This window comes from Coregonus lavaretus, assembly GCF_964263955.1.
Source record: "Coregonus lavaretus genome assembly, contig: HAP1_SCAFFOLD_202, whole genome shotgun sequence".
Lineage (NCBI taxonomy): Eukaryota > Metazoa > Chordata > Actinopteri > Salmoniformes > Salmonidae > Coregonus > Coregonus lavaretus.
In genome coordinates, this window is record NW_028156408.1 from 280,581 (window position 1) to 301,979 (window position 21,399).

Sequence of the window (21,399 nt, forward strand, 5' to 3'; positions counted from 1 at the left end):
GCTCCCTCGAAATAGAAATAACCTGTAACACATTTTACAAATAATTGTCAATATATTACATTAACACAGGGATATTCTTATTTCAGTTGGTTTGAGCTCTCACTGTTTCTGTTTGAATTCTCAGGGATTTCTCCCCGGCCCTCTTCAACAGCGTACCCATCCTCCCTGGGTCTTCCAGCCAGCTCACCTCCCAGCTTTCCTCGGACTCCAACACGGCCACCTCCAATTTGGACCCCCTGTCCACCCCACTGGGGGGCAAGGCCCCAGATGACGCCAAGGACGGGTCAGTTGTCTTATCTGTCTCCTCTCCATCTCTCTTTCTCTCCTGCTCTGCTTCCACCCCTCCTTACCGGACCATTCGTTTATTATTTCGCTCTCCTTCCATTCCTGACAGTGTTTCCGGTGCCATGGCCCAGGCCTCGTCTCTTAACACCACAGCCATGAAGTCCAACCTGCTCCTAACCTCCTCCACCAAGATGGAGCCAATGAAAGCCCTTGACTCCAGGTTCACAGAGAGGTCAAAGGTCATGCCCGGGGTCACCATCTCCTCCATGGCGGGACTCACCCCGCTAGACAGGTAAGGGAACGGAACCATCAAGCTTCTCCAAAAGTATTTTATGATCAGTAGACCGTGGCTGATTTGAGGCAGACAATGCTGGAATGTTTTTATTGTATTTGTTATTGGTCAATTCCACATCTGAGATTCTTGTTATCTGAACATGGAAAAAATAAAACACTATCAGCAGTTTAGGACGTACACATGTTCATATGAACACAACAAAAACAACAGGTTGAATGCTAGCCTTGTTTTTAACGGAGCAATCCACCTTTGAGTGACACGTCTGCTTGGAACAGATGTCAAGTGATGACCAGTTTTTTTATTTTTTATTCACTGAACTAGATGGTTCACTTTTTGTTTGACTTGGTGGTTGTCTCTCATAGAAATATAATTACTAGAAAGGGTGTCTTTATTCAAGTCAATGAGGCCATAATGGATGGACCAGTGAACAGGAAGTGCAGCTGGAAGTGTCCCCATTAACCAGGAAGTAGGGCAGGAAGTGTCCCCATTAACCTGGAAATAGGGTAGGAAGTACGGCAGGAAGTGTCCCCATTAACCTGGAAATAGGGTAGGAAGTACATTATTGAAATTGGGCTTAACAGTCAACTCAACTGCCATTACAAAAATTGTAATGAAAATTCCATATTACCAAGCATTGTTTCCCCTAGGATCATATATGGGAAACACTGCTAAGGCGGTTTGGGCATGGGTTAATGGAACAAATGGTAAGTATTTCTGTGGGTGTTGTCCTCCTGTTGTAGAGTGAAAGACAGCAGCACTTTAAAGGATCTCAAGGACGAGACGAGCAGCGACAGCGAGGACAAGATGGCTGTGGTGAAGTCCCTCTCCTTCACCAAGAGGAAAGCCCTCGACGTGGACGGAGGGGACAACCACGTGGAGAAGAGGAAAACCCTCGACATGGACGGAGGGGACAACCAGGTGGAGAAGAGGAAAAAGGGACGGCCCAGGAAAATGGACACGAAAATGATGACGTCCGTGTCCCACCAACCCTTACAGCAGGTAATGCCAGTGGATTTCGCGTAATCTCATGACTTCACACATCATTTCTGATAGAAGATTCTATCAGAATATTCAAGATATCCTTGTCTTTGAATGTAATGGTTTTGATTGGATATGGGATCAACAAACTGATTGGCTGATTGGATATGGGATCAACAAACTGATTGGCTGTGTCTGAAATGACACCCTTATTCCTATAGTCAAGGAATATTCAACCTGGGATCCCCTAAAGGTCCGCTGAGGTACTGCAGGGGGTCCATGAAAATATATTATTCAGTTGGAAGTCGGAAGTTTACATACACTTAGGTTGGAGTCATTAAAACTTGTTTTTCAACCACTCTACACAAATATCTTGTTAACAAACTATAGTTTTGGCAAGTCGGTTAGGACATCTACTTTGTGCACGACACACATAATTTTTCCAACAATTGTTTACAGACAGATTATTTAACTTATAATTCATTGTATCCCAATACCAGTGGGTCGAAGTTTACATACACTAAGTTGACTGTGCCTTTAAACAGCTTGGAAAATTCCAGAAAATTACGTCATGGCTTTAGAAGCTTCTGATAGGCTAATTGACATAATTTGAGTCAATTGGAGGTGTACCTGTGGATGTATTTCAAGGCCTACCTTCAAACTCAGTGCCTCTTTGCTTAACATCAAGGGAAAATCCAAAGAAATCAGCCAAGACTTCAGAAAAAAAATTGTAGACCTCCACAAGTCTGGTTCATCCTTGGGAGCAATTTCCAAACGCCTGAAGGTACCACGTTCATCTGTACAAACAATAGTACGCAAGTATAAACACCATGGGACCACGCAGCTGTCATACCGCTCAGGAATAAGACGCGTTCTGTCTCCTAGAGATGAACGTACTTTGGGGGCGAAAAGTGCAAATCAATCCCAGAACAACAGCAAAGGACCTTGTGAAGATTCTGGAGGAAACAGGTACAAATGTATCTATATCCACAGTAAAAGGAGTCCTATATCGACATAACCTGAAAGGCCGCTCAGCAATGAAGAAGCCACTGCTCCAAAACCGCCATAAAAAAGACAGACTACGGTTTGCAACTGCACATGGGGACAAAGATCTTACTTTTTGGAGAAATGTCCTCTGGTCTGATTGAACAACAATTGAACTGTTTGGCCATAATGACCATCCTTATGTTTGGAGGAAAAAGGGGGTGGCTTGCAAGCCGAAGAACACCATCCCAACCGTGAAGCACTGGGGTGGCAGCATCATGCTGTGGGGGTGCTTTGCTGCAGGAGGGACTGGTGCACTTCACAAAATAGATGGCATCATGAGGAAGGAAAATTATGTGCATATATTGAGCAACATCTCAAGACACCAGTCAGGAAGTTAAATCTTGGTCGCAAATGGGTCTTCCAAATGGACAATGACACCAAGCATACTACCAAAGTTGTGGCAAAATGGCTTAAGGACAGCAAAGTCAAGGTATTGGAGTGGCCATCACAAAGCTCTGACCTCAATCCTATAGAAAATGTGTGGGCAAAACTGAAATAGCGTGTGTGAGCAAGGAGGCCTACAAACCTGACTCAGTTACACCAGCTCTGTCAGGAGGAATGGGCCAAAATTCACCCAACTTATTGTGGGAAGCTTGTGGAAGGCTATCCGAAACGTTTGACCCAAGTTAAACAATTTAAAGGCAATGCTACCAAATACTAATTGAGTGTATGTAAACTTCTGACCCACTGGGAATGTGATGAAAGAAATAAAAGCTCAAAAAGATAATTCTCTCTACTATTATTCTGACATTTTACATTCTTAAAATAAAGTGGTGATCCTAACTGACCTAAAACAGGGAATTCTTACTAGGATTAAATGTCAGGAATTGTGAAAAATTGAGTTTAAATGTATTTGGCTAAGTTGTATGTAAACTTCCGACTTCAACTGTATATATATATATATGTATTTCAATGTAGCAATGAATATCTCTAGCAACAACAGAATGGTTTCGAAGTCAGACCAATTCTTCAACCAACAGGATTTTAGCTAGCTTGATAAGCTTGCTAACATTGCTAATAATAAAGTTAGCTAGCTTGCTTAACATTGACAATATGGTTAAACTATCTATATTATCCACATTGATACGTTTGTAATTGTCAATAACAAATATGTTATCATCTTTTGGTTAAAAGGGTGAAAGTTCAGAGGTGAAATGTCGCAACTCGGGTAACAAAAATGTATCCTTGATTCCCATTTTTAATTGGCTTGGATGGTGATTAACCACGTTTCCATCCAGTCATGCAATGCTATGCTGTGGGGTCCTCCCACTACGACTTGAAAAAGCATGTAGAGTTTATTAGGCTATAAGTTATGATGAACTTCGCAGGGTGGTGAAAGTGCACAGTGATGAGCTTCATTCTCCTTTCCAATAAATAGTGTCTTAATTTAAATGCTGCGACAATGATCGGTGCTTAGCTGCCAATGAACAAATACAAATGATCTCGCTCTTATCCATCTCATCATACACTGAACAAAAATATAAAATGCAACATGTAGGGTGTTGGTCCCATGTTTCATGAGCTGAAATAAGATCCCAGAAATTTTCCATATGCACAAAAAGCTTATTTCTCTCAAATTGTGTGCACAAATTTGTTTACATCCCTGTTAGTGAGCATTTCTCCTTTGCCAAGATAATCCATCCACCTGACAGGTGTGGCATATCAAGAAGCTGATTAGACAGCATGATCATTACACAGGTGCACCTTGTGCTGAGGACAATAAAAAGCCACTCTAAAGTAGTTTTGTCACACAACACAATGCCGCAGATGTCTCACGTTTTGAGGGAGCGTGCAATTGGCATGCTTACTGCAGGAATGTCCACCAGAGCTGTTGCCAGAGAAGTGAATGTTAATTTCTCTACCACAAGCCACCTCCAATGTCATTTTAGAGAATTTGGCAGTACGTCCAATCGGCCTCACATCCTCAGACCACGTGTATGTCATTGTGTGGGAGAGCGGTTTGCTGATGTCAACGTTTGTGAACAGAGTGCCCCGTGGTGGTGGTGGGGTTATGGTATGGGCAGGCATAAGCTACCGGACAACGAACACAATTACATTTTATCGATGGCAATTTGAATGCACAAAAAATACCGTGACGAGATCCTGAGGGCCCAGTCATGTGAAATCCATAGATTAGGGCCTAATTAATTTATTTCAATTGACTGATTTCCTCATATGAACTGTAACTCAGTAAAATCAATGAAATTGTTGCATGTTACGTTTTTATATTTTTGTTCAGTATAATAACTGAACCTGTCCACTTTATCAGCCAAATGTTGTCCTGAGAGCATGCACTAAAACACGTCAAATTAGTGTATGTTTTTTATGTGCACTTCGTCATCACCCCACTGCCTTTTATACACAAGTCAGTTTGATGGAAACCTCTGGTGGGAAAATTTGCATATATTTTTTTATGCAGATGTTCTAATATTCACATGAATCTGTCAGAAATGTGAAGGAAATCTAGCTATTGAAGTGAAATTTCCCACTCGGAACTCTAACTTTTGATAACTCCAATAGCATGTGAACGCCCCATTGCACATATTGGAGCTAATTACACTTACATAGTATCTAACAGGCTTTGAAAAGGCATTGTTTAGTACTAGTTTAGTACTGCTAGCTGCTGGTAAGCTTTCTTGACTTGGACATACAGTGCCTTCGGAAAGTATTCAGACCCCTTGACTTTTTCCACATTTTGTTAGGTTATAGCCTTATTCTAAAATTTAATTAAATTGTTATTTTTTCCTCATCAATCTACACACAAGGTTTTTTAGAAATGTTGGCTGAAATCACATTCATATAAGTATTCAGACCCTTTACTCAGTACTTTGTTGAAGCACCTTTGGCAGCGTTTACAGCCTCGAGTCTTCTTGGGTATGACGCTACAAGCTTGGCACTCACGTATTTGGGGAGTTTCTCCCATTCTTCTCTGCAGATCCTCTCAAGCTCTGTCAGGTTGGATAGGGAGTGTTGCTGCACAGCTATTTTCAGGACCTTCAATGCTGCAGAAATGTTTTGGTACCCTTTCCCAGATCTGTGCCTCGACACAATGGTGTCTCGGAGCTCTACGGACAATTCCTTCGACCTCATGGCTTGGTTTTTGCTCTGACATGCACTGTCAACTGTGGGACCTTGTATAGACAGGTGTGTGCCTTTCCAAATCATGTCCAATTACCACAGGTGGACTCCAATCAAGTTGTAGAAACATCTCAAGGATGATAAATGGAAACAGGATGCACCTGAACTCAATTTCGTGTCTCATAGAAAAGGGTCTGAAAACTTACGTAAATAAGGTATTTCAGTTTTTAGTTTTTTATAAATTTGCCAAAAAATCTAAAAACCTGTTTTCGCTTTGTCATTATGGGGTATTATGTGCAGATTACTGAGGATTTTTATTTATTTAATCAATTTTAGAATAAGGCTGTAACATAACAAAATGTGGGAGAAGTCAAGGGTTCTGAATACTTTCCGAATGCAACACATGGCCTCTTTGTTTAACCAGCTAAACTGCTGCTATTAGCTCAAATGTGTTTGGAGTTACCTTTCTATCAAATAGGCTATGTCAGAGCTTACACTTCCTCTTCCTGTTATAATGTGGGGACTTTTGACCATTTTATTAATTTTTTTTATCTTTCCCCTACTGTACACTTGCAGGCTACCCCTTCATCAGAGAAGGAGCCTTGTTACGCCACTGCTGTCCCTGTGGCTGTCCTCAAACTGCCCACTCCCACACCGCAGAAAGCATTTACTCTTCAGGTATATTATTATTATTATTATTATTATTATTTTTATATTATATCACTCTTCAGGTAAGGCTAAACAACTCTCATGGTCATAGACAGAGTCATGATGAGTACAATGGATGCTAGTCGGATGTGCTCTCTTTCCCCCATATTGTGTGTGTGTGTAGGTCAGTTTGGAGCCCCCGGTGTACCTGGAGGTGGAGAATGAGGTCTCTGTGGTGTCCGGAGCCAAACTCAGCCAGCTCCGCTGTTCCATGGAGGGCAGGGAGTGGGACACGCTGCTGCCTAGCCGAGTCATCACTGCAGCGGGCAGCAGGTAAGCATGAAGGGGGAGGGGGAGGGGGAGGGGGGGGTATACATGTCTAGTCCAGTAGTGTTGATGGGAGTTATATATTGTCTTAACACTTTACACTTAACCCTTTACACATGTATAGCATGTTACTGTCCAGCCACTGAGCTCTGACGTCATGTATAGCATGTTACTGTCCAGCCACTGAGCTCTGACGTCATGTATAGCATGTTACTGTCCAGCCACTGAGCTCTGACGTCACGTATAGCATGTTACTGTACAGCCACTGAGCTCTGACGTCATGTATAGCGTGTTACTGTACAGCCACTGAGCTCTGACGTTATGTATAGCATGTTACTGTACAGCCACTGAGCTCTGACGTCATGTATAGCATGTTACTGTCCAGCCACTGAGCTCTGACGTCATGTATAGCATGTTACTGTACAGCCACTGAGCTCTGACGTCATGTATAGCATGTTACTGTCCAGCCACTGAGCTCTGACGTCATGTATAGTATGTTACTGTCCAGCCACTGAGCTCTGACGTCATGTATAGCATGTTACCGTACAGCCACTGAGCTCTGACGTCATGTATAGTATGTTACTGTCCAGCCACTGAGCTCTGACGTCATGTATAGCATGTTACTGTCCAGCCACTGAGCTCTGACGTCATGTATAGCATGTTACTGTACAGCCACTGAGCTCTGACCTCATGTATAGCATGTTACTGTCCAGCCACTGAGCTCTGACGTCATTTACATTTTAGTCATTTAGAAGACTCTCTTATCCAGAGCGACTTACAGTTAGTGAGTGCATACATTTTTTCATACTGGCCCCCCGTGGGAATCAAACCCACAACCCTGGCGTTGCAAGCGCCATGCTCTACCAACTGAGTTTTGATTTAGCCGCTTATCAGTGGCCAAATCTGCCATTTTCAACCTGTTTGCTGGTACGAGTGGAAAGGGTTAAAGCTGGAATCCGTAGCGATGAAACTGCCACATCCGTTTGTGACATTACAACAACAAAGACGTTACTTCAAACAAACACTTGTACATCATTGTACGCGCGATTGAACAGTAGAGTGTATAGCTCCTCTTCTCTGTTTAACCCGAAGTCCGTGCGGAAATCTATACTGATCAAAAAAATAAACGCAAACATTTCAACGATTTTACTGAGTTACACTTCATATAAGGAAATCAGTCAATTTAAATAAATTCATTAGGCCCTAATCTATGGATGTCACATGACTGGGCAGTGGCACAGTCTCTTATGGCACAGTCTCTCTTTCCCTCAAAACTTGAGACATCTGTGGCATTGTGTTTAGTGGCCTTTTATTGTCCCCAGCACAAAGTGCGCCTGTGTAATGATCATGCTGTTAAATCAGCTTCTTGATATACCACACCTGTTCAGTATAATTAGCATCATAAAAAAAAATCCCCATTAAAAAATCTGTCAATTTAAGCTCGAGATATGTTGTTTTTTTTTGCATTGGGTGCGTCTCAATCCACCGCATCCGCTGATGTTGCACTTCCTCGTCTGCGGTGAAAAGTGACCGAGCTAGAGCGGTGTTTGTCAGACCATGAGACATCCCAAAAATCGGTCTTCTCACAAAATCGTCTGTAGCATCCGAACGGTTCGGCCCTAAAAACTATTGGGACCCCTCTGTGGAACTGATGAGACTCTCACGGTGGTGTTCCCCCACAATAGTCTTGGGACTCGTCCGAAGTCGGTACAGCCCATCTGCCAACTTCTGTCTGTAGCGTCCCAACAGTTTGGGCTATACACTAATATGACCCCTCTGTGGAAAGGTGAGACTCTCACAAACACACGTTTTGCTTTAGGACGCCCACAGGCCTCTCTACCAGTTGAAAAATGTATGGAAGTGTATATATAGAGACTGTTTAGTACCAAAAATAAGGGGTTAAATACATGTAAAAAATAAATAACAAATGTTTTCTGATCTCTCAGATATAGGACCTACACTTCAGAACAAACTTCCTCTAGATCTTTTGTTGTTCCATGTAGTGAATACGTTAATCAATGCGTTTGTACGGGCTAATAGCAGTAAGGCTAAATACAAATTTCTATCAAATCATTTTTAATTATTTTATGTTATCCTTCAAGGGGTCTTAAAATGCCAAATCAAATAGCAACATGATCCTTGGTATGACCTTCTTAAAACAATTCCATACAGCTTAGTAGAACCCCGTCCCCGGCTTAGACTGGGCGTAGACTGTTTAAACCTAAAACAAATGTTTCCTGATCTCTCAGATATAGGAGAGACACTTCAGAACAAACTTCCTTTAGACTGTAAAGGGGTAATATAGTTAACAATATGTTTGGGGATGCCAGCGCTGCTGCTTCCGCTAATGCGGATCTCAGCTTTAACGTCTTTGTACTTGACTGTGCTGTTTAGCGGGTGCAAGGTTTTAGCTTCCATTCCAACTGTCGTAATGAACAAATGTTAACGCTTTATTTCCACAGTAGTCGATAAGGTGTCTGTCTGTCTGTCTCTCCTCCTTCCCTCCCCTAGTGACGTGGTGGCAGTGGCGTGCGCCGACCGCATGTTGTCCGTGTTTTCGGCGTGCGGCCGCCGCCTACTACCCTCCATCCTGCTGTCAGCGCCCATGTCCGCCCTGCATTGTTCAGGCTTCTACGTCATGGCCTTGACCGCCTGCGCCACCCTGTCCGTCTGGTGAGAGAGAGCCCCGTGTCAGGACACACACACACACACACACACACACACACACACACACACACACACACCCTGTATTGACATGACAAACCCTGTTGAGATGCACCATCTAGGCTGCTGCTCCGGTGAGAAGTTTCCCCTAGGTACAGATCTAGAATCAGCTTCCCCTCCCCCAATCCTGACCTTAACCATTAGTGGGGGGAAATGCAAAACTGACCCCAGATCAGCGTCTAGGGGGCAACATCACCCTGCACCCAGTGTGCACCAGAGGATGTGAGCGGAGTGGAGCTGGAGTGGAGCGAGGAGCGGATTTAAAAAATGTTTAGCACGACGGCCATTTCGCTCCGGTACCAACTCAGCCACGAGCTCTGGTCATGCTCTGCCCAGCATTTTTCATTTCCTTCATCACTGTGCTTTTAATTAGACCTATTCTGTTGTATTTATTTAGCCTACACCACCACTAATGTGCAGAGATGTTAAAATGAGTCGACCAAGAAATAGGTTGCAGCCTGTGTAATATGATGGCAAGACAACCAATGAGCCCATGCAGCAGCAACGGAGAAGTTTTAGGTTCTATATAGGCTGTTTAAAAACAAAAGAGGAGTGCTAAAGTTGTCAATCAACTGTAAGATGTGAGCGTAACAGAGCCACAGTTACAATTAAAGCATCGGATCATCAATAGATTAGAGAAAAGGCTTCTTTTTTTTTAACACAGTGGCGGCAGGTAGATTAGTGGTTAAGAGCGTTGTGCCAGTAACCGAAAGGTCGCTGGTTCTAGTCCCCGAGCCGACTAGGTGAAAAATCTGTCTGTGCCCTTGAGCAAGGCCCTTAACCCTAATTGGTCCTGTAAGTCGCTCTGGATAAGAGCATCTGCTAAATGACTAAAATGTACAAATGTACAAAGCCTATCACCTAGGTAGGTCCACCGTGAGGGATGACTGGGATTTCCGACTGCTCAACTCCACTCACATACTCTGGGGTGGGATCCCTCCTGACTTGCCACACCTTGTATTTTAGACTAGAGACAACCCCTAGCCCCTTGACACTTTTGATTTGATAGGTGCAAACATTATACATTTTTGGTCGTTTAGCAGACGCTCTTATCCAGAGCGACTTACAGGAGCAGTTAGGGTTAAGTGCCTTGCTCAAGGGCACATCGACATATTTGTCACCTAGTCTGCTCGGGGATTCAAACCAGCGACCTTTCGGTTACTGGCTCAACGCTCTTTAACTGCTAGGCTACCTACCGCCCCAATATGGTGATATCGCCGACTTGCTCTCTGATAGGCTAGGAAGAATGTATGACAGATTGCTTACACCTATCAAATCCTGTCAGATCTCCTCAAGTGTCTAGGGCTTCAGAGACTAGGGCTTCAGAGGTTAGGGACAGGACCGTACATTGAGACGTGTTCTTTCTTCTCCATCTTGTTCTTCTCTACAGGGATGTCCAAAAACAGAGTGCTGTGGTGAAGAATGAATCTTTACAGACCATTTTATCAGGTGAGAGGAGGTTTTCTCTGTTGAGGATAGCTATTTGTTTGGATTTAAGTCTATGGGCTGGTTTCCCAGACACAGATTAATCCTAGTTCTGGACTAAAAAGCATGGTCAATGGAGAATCTTTTTAGTCCAGGATTAGACTTGAAACCGCCCTTAAAAGCTTAGTTTCTCCTCCCTGTATTCATCCTCTCCTGTTTCTCCTCCCTGTATTCATCCTCTCCTGTTTCTCCTCCCTGTATTCATCCTCTCCTGTTTCTCCTCCCTGTATTCATCCTCTCCTCCCTGTATTCATCTTCTCCTGTTTCTCCTCCCTGTATTCATCCTCTCCTGTTTCTCCTAGGCACAGAATGCACTGTGTCCCAGTCCTTACTGACACAGCAGGGGGTCCCAGTCATTGGCCTCTCCAATGGGAAGTCTTACTGCTTCAACTCCTCCTTGGAGACATGGTAAGGCCCACACACACACTTTAGAGAAATCATGAAAGTCGCACATTCTATGTACCCCCCCCCCACACACACACACACACACACACACACACAATTATCGAATGGATTGATTGAACCAATGTTTCGGTACGATGTTGACCCCGTAGAACGCTGAAGAAGGCATATTGTGCCTAAATGTCTGGTCAATCAATCCATGACATCATTAGAAGTATATTCTGTAGAGTAGTGTTCGTCAGCACCTTGCCAACTGTTCTACTGACTGTTGTAACAGGACACTCTGTACCAGTTAAACACTGGAAAATCACCAGGAAATCAGCTCAAAGTGATTGTAATGTAGGAACTCTGTTCCCCAGTAAATAGAGTAAATAAATAGAGACATATCTGTAATCAACAGAAATGATTTACAGTGCATTCAGAAAGTATGAGTGTTATTCTAAAATTCTAAAATTGATTAAATTGTTCCCTCCACCCCCCTCAGTCTACACACAATACCCCATAATGACAAAGCAAAAACAGGTTTTTAGAGATTTTTGCAAATGTATTAAAAATAAAAAACTGTCACATTTACATAAGTATTCAGACCCTTTACTCAGTACTTTGTTGAAGCACCTTTGGCAGCGATTATAGCCTTGAGTCTTCTTGGGTATGACGCTACAAGCTTGGCACACCTGTATTTGGGGAGTTTCTCCCATTCTTCTCTGCAGGTCCTCTCAAGCTCTGTCAGGTTGGATGGGGAGTGTCGCTGCACAGCTATATTCAGGTCTCTCCAGAGATTTTCGATCGGGTTCAAGTCCGGGCTCTGGCTGGGCCACTCAAGGACATTCAGAGACTTGTCCCGAAGCCACTCCTGTGTTGTGTTTAGGGTCGTTGTCCTGTTGGAAGGTGAACCGTCGCGCCAGTCTGAGGTCCTGAGCGCTCTGGAGCAGGTTTTCCTCAAGGATCTCTCAGTACTTTGCACCGTTCATCTTTCCTTTGATCCTGACTAGTCTCCCAGTCCCTGCCACTGAAAAACATCCCTACAGCATGATGCTGCCACCACTAGGGCTGTTGCGGTGACCGTATTACCGCCACACCGGCGGTCATGAGTCATGAAGGCAGTCAAATTCCACGTGACCGTATAGTTACGGTAACTAGGCTTCTCCAAGCTCTGATGCTGCTGATGGTCATTAGTAGCCTACCAAACCTGCTAACTGCCTGGTACTCAGCTCTCTATTGTCCCTCTAATCACTCTGACATCAAAGCAAATGTAATCGAAAAATCTAATCAAACACTTCATGAGAGCCCATGAGCTCATGTTGCGCAACATTTCTATAGGCTGTGCAATTGCGTGAGAAAACTGAGTGATGGCCTCTATTAAAAAGAGGAGGATCCCATCAGCTTTCAATAGGCTAGGCCTACTATATTTATTTCTCAACTTTCCTAATATTATGCAAATTGCTTCTCTGTACAACAGGAGTATAGCCTACCTGGTTGGCATGAAAGTTAACCACAGGAAAAGCGTCCTCCATTCGCTATTTAAGTGCATAAATGACATGTATTTTTTCCCGCTGCCCCTGTTTCGAGTCAGGTGCATGATAATGGGCCATTCTAAATCAAAACAAATTTCACACATATATTATTTAGTATATGTAAAGACAAGATTAGATCAAGAATAGTGTGATGAGTGACAATATTAGCCTATCACTTGTGAATGCTATATTATCACGTGTAAATGATGCCCAGCATAAGAAACAATGCCATTTTTTTGCGACTTTTCGAATCAAAGTCGGACACCTCATGTAGCCTAGCCCATAGGCCTATATGTTTTGATAAGGTTTGTATCACAACTAAAGTGGCCAAATAACTTCTTAAAATTAAGCACATTAGTCTGCTTTACAAGGGGTGTAGAGCCTAACTGGCATACATAAGCAACGTGTGAGTTTCAAGTTTGGGGAAGATAATTTTCACAATAAAAATGCACCTTAATAATAAAAGCATTACATGCATAATCGCATTTGCGGTCACTTTTGATAATGGTGTTTTCCCACTAATGGAACATTCGCGCTTATAGCCTACTGCCATGTGCGCATTGCTGCGCTTATAATGTGAAGAAATAGCCTAATAGTTTATCAACATTTTAATCTGTTGCATCAGCCACATTGCGTAAAAAAGGTTTTTTGATGCTAGTGGTTGTATTAGTTTGGGATCTATTTTATCCCCAACTGTCCCAGACTGTTTGTAATATTTATTTCTCACACAGAATAGAATAGGTCAACTTTTGTACTATGGGGGATAGTAGATTGACATAGGCTAGTGCTTTTGCTGTTCGTTAGGCCTACTCATCTTGTTGGCTGACGAAAAGTAAATGTGGACAGTTCTTCCAATATCTTCAATATGCACCTCGGAATTGGATAAGGACGTGCGCAGTTGCGTCCCCAATGTGTCTGTCTTCACTTGTAGCCTGTGAAAAAGACCTGATCACTTAACGGAGAGCCATGTGAGTGAGAGGTGATTCGGAGTGTGCAGCACTCAGGGAGAAGGGCACAACGGCCACTGGCAGCAAAAGGCATGGATTATTTGTGCATTACGGCCACAAAGGGGATGCCGCCGTGAAATTCGAGGCATTATCAAGTGCTTGTCAAATTGTGAATGCGAGACTGATGAAGTGTGTAGAGTCTGCGCAAAAAACAAAGCAGAGCTCGTGCCTTTTCAAGCAACTATTTTCAAATCATCATTAGAGTCTTACAATGTATTTAAAAATGAAAACATATAGCCCATCGTTTGCAGAACTAAAGTTACATTAATAACTCTAAATTAACCATATAGGAGTACCTATTTCTTTGTTAACCGCTCAACACAGAATAGCCGCATGTGCGCACTCCCTCAAATCATTTGTAGAAAATATCCTTTCTATTTTATTCAGCTTTGTTCAAATTGTATTCTTCACACTATAAAATAATGCCAGGGAATTCTAAGCAAATCTTGTCTGCTAAATGAACTAGTGTAGCCCACAGCCATCTGGCATAGCCAGATGAGGACCTAACATATGGACAACTCACTATGTTATTCTGTTCTTCTGAAATGTTCATATCATGCTTCTTTAGACCTGTCTAAAATAAATAATGGATTTATTGTGAAGGTGTAGGCTATATTACATAGATTTATTAGACTTTTTCAAATATAGATGTTCCAAAGGTCTGCATCAGTGGCTTGTAGGCTATGTGTGGAAGCCAGGAGATGCTAAATGTGTTTATGTCAATTACCATTAGACCGACAGTTATTTGCTTGACTATCACCGGCTGATGAAATTTCCTGACCGCCACAGCCCTAGCCACTACCATGCTTCACCGTAGGGATGGTTCCAGGTTTCCTCCAGACGTGCCACTACCATGCTTCACCGTAGGGATGGTGCCAGGTTTCCTCCAGACGTGCCACTACCATGCTTGACCGTAGGGATGGTGCCAGGTTTCCTCCAGACGTGCCACTACCATGCTTCACCGTAGGGATGGTGCCAGGTTTCCTCCAGACGTGCCACTACCATGCTTCACCGTAGGGATGGTTCCAGGTTTCCTCCAGACGTGCCACTACCATGCTTCACCGTAGGGATGGTGCCAGGTTTCCTCCAGACGTGCCACTACCATGCTTGACCGTAGGGATGGTGCCAGGTTTCCTCCAGACGTGCCACTACCATGCTTGACCGTAGGGATGGTGCCAGGTTTCCTCCAGACGTGCCACTACCATGCTTCATCGTAGGGATGGTGCCAGGTTTCCTCCAGACGTGCCACTACCATGCTTCACCGTAGGGATGGTACCAGGTTTCCTCCAGACGTGCCACTACCATGCTTCACCGTAGGGATGGTGCCAGGTTTCCTCCAGACGTGCCACTACCATGCTTCACCGTAGGGATGGTGCCAGGTTTCCTCCAGACGTGACGCTTGGCATTCAGGCCAAAGAGTTCAATCTTGGTTTCATCAGACCAGAGAATCTTGTTTCTCATGGTCTGAGAGTCTTTAAGTGCCTTTTGGCAAACTCCAAAACCTGTTTTCGCTTTGTCATTATGGGGTATTGTGTGTAGATTGAGGATTTTATTTTATTTAATCCATTTTAGAATAAGGCTGTAACGTAACAAAATGTGGGAAAAAGGAAGGGGTCTGAATACTTTCAGAATGCACTGTATTGTAGTTTAATATTATATCTGTTTGGGTTCTTGCGATCAATTTGCGGTGTACAAATTATTTATAGTTATGTTCCGGCCCCCCGACTATCCGCTCAAGAATAAATCATCCCGAGGCTGAATGTAGCTGGGGACCTTTATGCAGTCAGCAAGCATACAAGTAGTGTTGAATTATTAAACCTGTGTGATCGGGTGTGTATACCATCGACAGACATCTAGGTGTACAAACAAAAACAGTGTCATGTCCACTAATCCTCTCTTGTTGTGTGTGTGTGTGTGTGTGTGTGTGTGTGTGTGTGTGTGTGTGTTTGTCAGGAACCTGATAGCGGATAAGCAGGACTCCTTGGTGCAGTGTGCTGACTTCAAGAACTGCATCTCCTCCCAGGATGCCCCTGTGTCCCAGGGACCCCTGGCTCTCATGCAGGGACGCAACCTCAAGTGAGTCTGACTGTTACGCTTCGGGAGGAAGTTTCCCCTAAGTACAGATCTAGAATCAACTTATCCTCCCCTCAATCCTAACCTTATCCATTAGTGGGGAAAATTGACCCAAGATCAGAGTCTAAGGAAACGTCACCCTACACAGACTGTTACACACTCACCACATTTACACATTATTGGGCCAGGGCTCAAGGTCTCAGCAGGGTCGTGTTCCAGAAACGGGTACTAAAACGGGGAGGTACTATCCAAACTCGTCCAGTAAGAAAGGCTTGTTTTCCTATTCTGTCTCAAAATGTTTTCAAACATTTTCACATGGTGTGTCATATTGACAATAATGTCTATCTGCAGACTGCAGTTACTGCAGGAACGTCTCACACCGTTATCATCGCCTCGCTACATGCTGCGCCCACTGAGGCGGCTTCCTCGTGACAGTATGGGAGGAGAAATGTGGGAAGATGTCTTCGTCTTCCGGACATTTAAAACAGACATTAAATACCACTAGTTAAGGAGTGATGTTTATTTCGATGGGCGAGCGAGAAATGACCTGTAATATTTATCATGTCAATTAGCGAGCGTTACTGTATGGAGGTGTTGTGCCGACCTGCTTCCCACTGGGCAGCTGTATCACGGTGTCTCCGGCGGTACTTAACATGGCCAAATGTTTTCCTCCAAGGTTTAGCAGCCTTCAAGACAAATGTATAATATTGGTCAACATTTGGAAGTTACGGGATACAGTCTACTCAGTGGAGAGAGCATGCACGGCAAGTTGGTGTTTCACAACACCGGTACACCGTGTCCTTCACCCCCCGCCTGCCGAGCACCGCTCTCCCGCAGTTCTGTTAATGTTACGGAGAGGGAAGTAGCTAGCTAGTGTAGTCAAGGTGAAAGCTAATGCACAGACACAGTGGTTGCTTGGTGCTGGTGATTTTTCACCCGAAAATGTTCAAGTAGGCTATGGCATTAACATTGTATCCCAGAATTATATAAACTACATTAATCCTGAACACTTTGCTAACTGTTTTCCTATTTTTCTATGTTTAATGCGGTTGTTTCCCTCTCCCAGTGCGGGTCGCCTGGCCTCCAGACTTTCGTCCACCCCCCACCACCTGCAGCATGGCATGACCCTGGCCTTCCTGGAGAACCAGCTGGCGTCGGCCCTCACCCTGCGCTCCAGCACAGAGTACCACTACTGGCTGCTCATCTATGCACGCTTCCTGGTCACTGAGGGTGAGCCAGACTGTGTCCTAAATGGCAACCTATGGACTTCTACTTATGACCAGGGCCCATAGGGGAAGTGGATGGAATGCAAGTGACCAGGGCCCAAAGGGGAAGTGGATGGAATGCAAGTGACCAGGGCCCATAGGGGAAGTGGATGGAATGCAAGTGACCAGGGCCCATAGGGGAAGTGGATGGAATGCAAGTGACCAGGGCCCATAGGGGAAGTGGATGGAATGCAAGTGACCAGGGCCCAAAGGGGAAGTGGATGGAATGCAAGTGACCAGGGCCCATAGGGGAAGTGGATGGAATGCAAGTGACCAGGGCCCCATAGGGGAAGTGGATGGAATGCAAGTGACCAGGGCCCATAGGGGAAGTGGATGGAATGCAAGTGACCAGGGCCCATAGGGGAAGTGGATGGAATGCAAGTGACCAGGGCCCATAGGGGAAGTGGATGGAATGCAAGTGAATGGGGCCCAAAGGGGAAGTGGATGGAATGCAAGTGACCAGGGCCCAAAGGGGAAGTGGATGGAATGCAAGTGACCAGGGCCCAAAGGGGAAGTGGATGGAATGCAAGTGAATGGGGCCCATAGGGGAAGTGGATGGAATGCAAGTGACCAGGGCCCAAAGGGGAAGTGGATGGAATGCAAGTGACCAGGGCCCAAAGGGGAAGTGGATGGAATGCAAGTGACCAGGGCCCATAGGGGAAGTGGATGGAATGCAAGTGAATGGGGCATGTGTGTCAAAATGAACTGAAATCAACTCCATATTTGGTCATGTGATTTGGCATGTACCCGTGTCCCATTCACTTCCATTGATTGTTAGCTTGTGGTGGCCCAAGTAAGCTAAAGTTTGTAGTAGCTGAAAACTGAACCATGGATTATAGTTTCTCCTGGTCCATATGCTAATTTCAGGATGAGGAACCATCTAAGTGGTAAATTCCTGAACTTTCCTTTGAATTGACATTTTCTTGCTGCCTACCTAACCTTTTGTGTGTTCTGTCCGGCAGGCTCCGATTATCGACTACGGGAGCTCTGTAAAGACTTACTGGGACCAGTGCACAAGTCTGCCGGCAGTGCCTGGGAGCCTACAACCCTGGTAGGTACCTACAAGGCAGCATGGTACCTACAAGGCAGCATGGTACCTACAAGGCAGCATGGTACCTACAAGGCAGCATTTGTACCTACAAGGCAGCATGGTACCTACAAGGCAGCATGGTACCTACAAGGCAGCATGGTACCTACAAGGCAGCATGGTACCTACAAGGCAGCATGGATAGGACCGAATGAATCTTGTCCGCAGGCTCAATTGCTACAGCATTTAGACTGCGTTTTACACAGGCTGCCCAATTCTTTTTTTTATTTTTATTTTTACACATTTGTCTTTTGACCAATCAGGTCAGCTCTTTTGCCAATAATTGGACAAAAGAACAGAATTGGGCTTCCTGTGTAAACACAAGCATAGAGCCTGGGAATACCGAGCAACAGAATTGGACTTAAAAGGGGTGCGGCTAAAAGGCGAGACAGAGCCCCCTTCAGCTCTGTCTGTTCTTCCTGTGAGTACTCTGACATTATTTAATGAGAGTACTCGAACAGTGAAATCATTTCAAATGCCCATCCCGAATCCCAAACAAAATAGCAATGATGATTGAGGAGAGAGCAGTGATTATGGGATTGGGTCAATCCCAGAGAGGGTCCCAAACAGCATTGGCTACAGGAGCACTACTTGTGATGGGAGGTCGCGGCTCCAGTAATGTTCCAGTAATGTGGTCCAAACAGAAGGAAACGATCATGTGGTGTGACTTGGCCTCTGACCCCCTGTCTGCCTCTCCCCAGGGCCTGCGGAAGAGGGACCTGTTGAGAGAGCTGCTGCCCGTCATAGGACAGAACCTGCGTTTCCAGAGGCTCTTCACAGAGTACCAGGACCAGCTGGAGCTGCTCGGCAACAAATAGCACTTCTCAAACTAACTCGCTTACTAACCCACTATCCTATCCAGCCCAGCTCCACCCTGGCTGCTGACAGACATTCCCTCCTCCAGCTCTGGCTCTATCCAGCCCTCCCTACGCTCTGCTCCGTCTTCACCTCTCTCCACCTGAAGGAAGCACTCACTGTCCCTGGGTGGAGAACCACTGGCACCCGGGTTGTAGAACGCTGAAAACAGCACTGAATAATGACATGAACTGATTATGCATTGTCTCTGTCAAAAAATTTCCATGAATAATTGATCGATTAATTATGTTGTTGATGACGACAATGATGATAAATATGTTGAACTGTTATGGCGAAGGAACTCGGAGCCCCGCTGGAACTGTCAGGAGGATTCTCCTTCTGGGAAGACGGAGGAAAGCGTAGACCTGGTTTTGGATGAGTCACTAGAAGCACAACAGTCCCGTCCCCCTAAACCTCCCCGACTCCCTCACAGCGACTGGCTATGGGTCTCACCAGCCCTGTCCTGTCCTCTCCTGCCCTGGGGTGCAACTATACAGGGTCATTTGGGGTCACAAGCTTAAGGCTAAATGTAATGTAAAAAGAAAAGCCACAGTAGGATAGGGGAGAGATGTTCTACCATGAATCACCCTCTTCTGAGCTTAACCCCTCTTCTCTCCTATCCTCTTTACAGAATGTGTACAGACTCTTTTCTGTTAGTCATTTTTAAATGTTTGTACAAGGCAACTTCTTTTCCATTTTCTAAAAAAAATGAGGAAAAAAAAGCATACAAAACAGGCAACACTTGTGTTTGAAACGAAATAAAACTATCAACAAATGCTTTTTGGTGAATCTTCTTGTCCATGGTTGTTTTGCCTTACGCCTGTCAGGAGCCTTAGGCCTGTCTGGAGAAAGTAATGCTGATCTATTCAGGATGACATGTTTATTTTTTATTTTTAAGCTAGCTAGCTAGCATCCTCACTCTGGTCAGTAGATATGTGCCAATAAACTCTCCTCTCCTAAAGTGTGCACTTGATCACTTCCCTTCATGGATTAGGAAGGAAATGACTGGTATAAGGAATATGGTGGAAACTCCTCCTAGCCTGTCCTTCATCAATCCAATGATTTTAGATTTGTGGGAGGTAGTGAACGAGTGCACACTTCAGGGTGCAGGAAATATTATTAGGGGAAAAAAACTAGGAGTTTGCTGTTGTTCAATAGGTGACCACAGGGGGTGAGTAGAGATCCACACTGCGTGGTACAGAGCATTGTAGTAGAGATCCACACTGCGCGGTTCAGAGCATTGTAGTAGAGATCCACACTGCGCGGTTCAGAGCATTATAGTAGAGATCCACACTGCGCGGTTCAGAGCATTGCCAGGGACCTCAAAGGGAAGGTCTCCATGACAAGGTCAGTCAGCACCTGTCAATATGTTCAGTGTGTGGACAGCATGCAGTTTGTGACTGGCATTCTGTAAATAATTCATGCCATTCACCCAAACATGCCCAAAATAGCAGTCTCCAGAAATTAGCCAAATACCGCTTCCCCCGAGGAATATCAATGACACACAGGCTTTGTCCCAAATTACACCCTATTCCCTGCATAGTGCACTACTTTTGACCACAGCCCTATGGGGTAGTGCACTATATAGGGAATATGATGCAATTTGGGACAGAACAACATACAGACAGAGCAATCAAACAGCAGCAACAGAGAGAATGCTAATATCTAATGCTGATTAAATGCAGGCAAAAGGGTTTCCCATCCATGCTGAAGGGTTAGTGGTGATTGTAAAATGTTTTGCAATGGAAATTAGCGTTTCTTATTGGGCAAGTTCAGGTTAGTCCCTTTCCGTTACGGCCCGTTTGCTTCGGTTTGGTTCCTAGTCAATACATCCCTTAGTATTTTATCCTTTGTTGACAGTGTCCCTTCCTTTAATGCCTTCCTCTTTTGCAGAGGGTCACAACAGGAACAGCTGGCTCAAAATAAACAGTAAACACGTTCCTTCCTTCCCAGCACCGCAGGACTAACACCTGAGAATCATCCACCCAGTAGATTAAGGGCCTTAGACCTACACACACAGCTAGTCTACTTTCTGACTTCTGAATCCTATTCACTTGAATGATTGAATCAGAAGTTTTAGAAAGACGGCCTCAGGTATCCAGATGAAGCCTCTTTCTCCCACTAACAGTCCCCTCCACTGAGGACAGACACCTCAATATTTTACCGTCTGAATAGTTCCCTCCACACAGTGGGTTTCACCTCCTTATGTACCGGGGCTGTTTAGACAAGTGTGTTCCAAATGGCACCCTATTTCCATTGTAGTGCACTACTTTAGACCAGGGCCCATAGGGGTTTGGTCAAAAGTAGTGCACTATAAAGGTAATAGGGT

The 21,399-nt window shown here is 44.5% G+C and overlaps 1 protein-coding gene across 1 annotated transcript in view; it reads left to right on the plus strand.

The window, feature by feature from the left end:
- Positions 1-19,850, plus strand: part of hira (histone cell cycle regulator a) — a 36,152-nt gene extending 16,302 nt beyond the window's left edge. The window contains exons 14-25 of the mRNA XM_084200399.1: positions 125-283; positions 395-577; positions 1,321-1,579; positions 6,260-6,361; positions 6,516-6,664; positions 9,170-9,331; positions 10,773-10,831; positions 11,170-11,275; positions 15,744-15,866; positions 16,930-17,093; positions 18,091-18,179; positions 18,917-19,850. Coding sequence (XP_084056525.1) covers positions 125-283; positions 395-577; positions 1,321-1,579; positions 6,260-6,361; positions 6,516-6,664; positions 9,170-9,331; positions 10,773-10,831; positions 11,170-11,275; positions 15,744-15,866; positions 16,930-17,093; positions 18,091-18,179; positions 18,917-19,033 — 1,672 coding nt within the window. The 3' untranslated portion in view covers positions 19,034-19,850. The remainder of the gene's footprint in view (positions 1-124; positions 284-394; positions 578-1,320; positions 1,580-6,259; positions 6,362-6,515; positions 6,665-9,169; positions 9,332-10,772; positions 10,832-11,169; positions 11,276-15,743; positions 15,867-16,929; positions 17,094-18,090; positions 18,180-18,916) is intronic.
- The last annotated feature ends 1,549 nt before the right edge of the window (positions 19,851-21,399 follow it).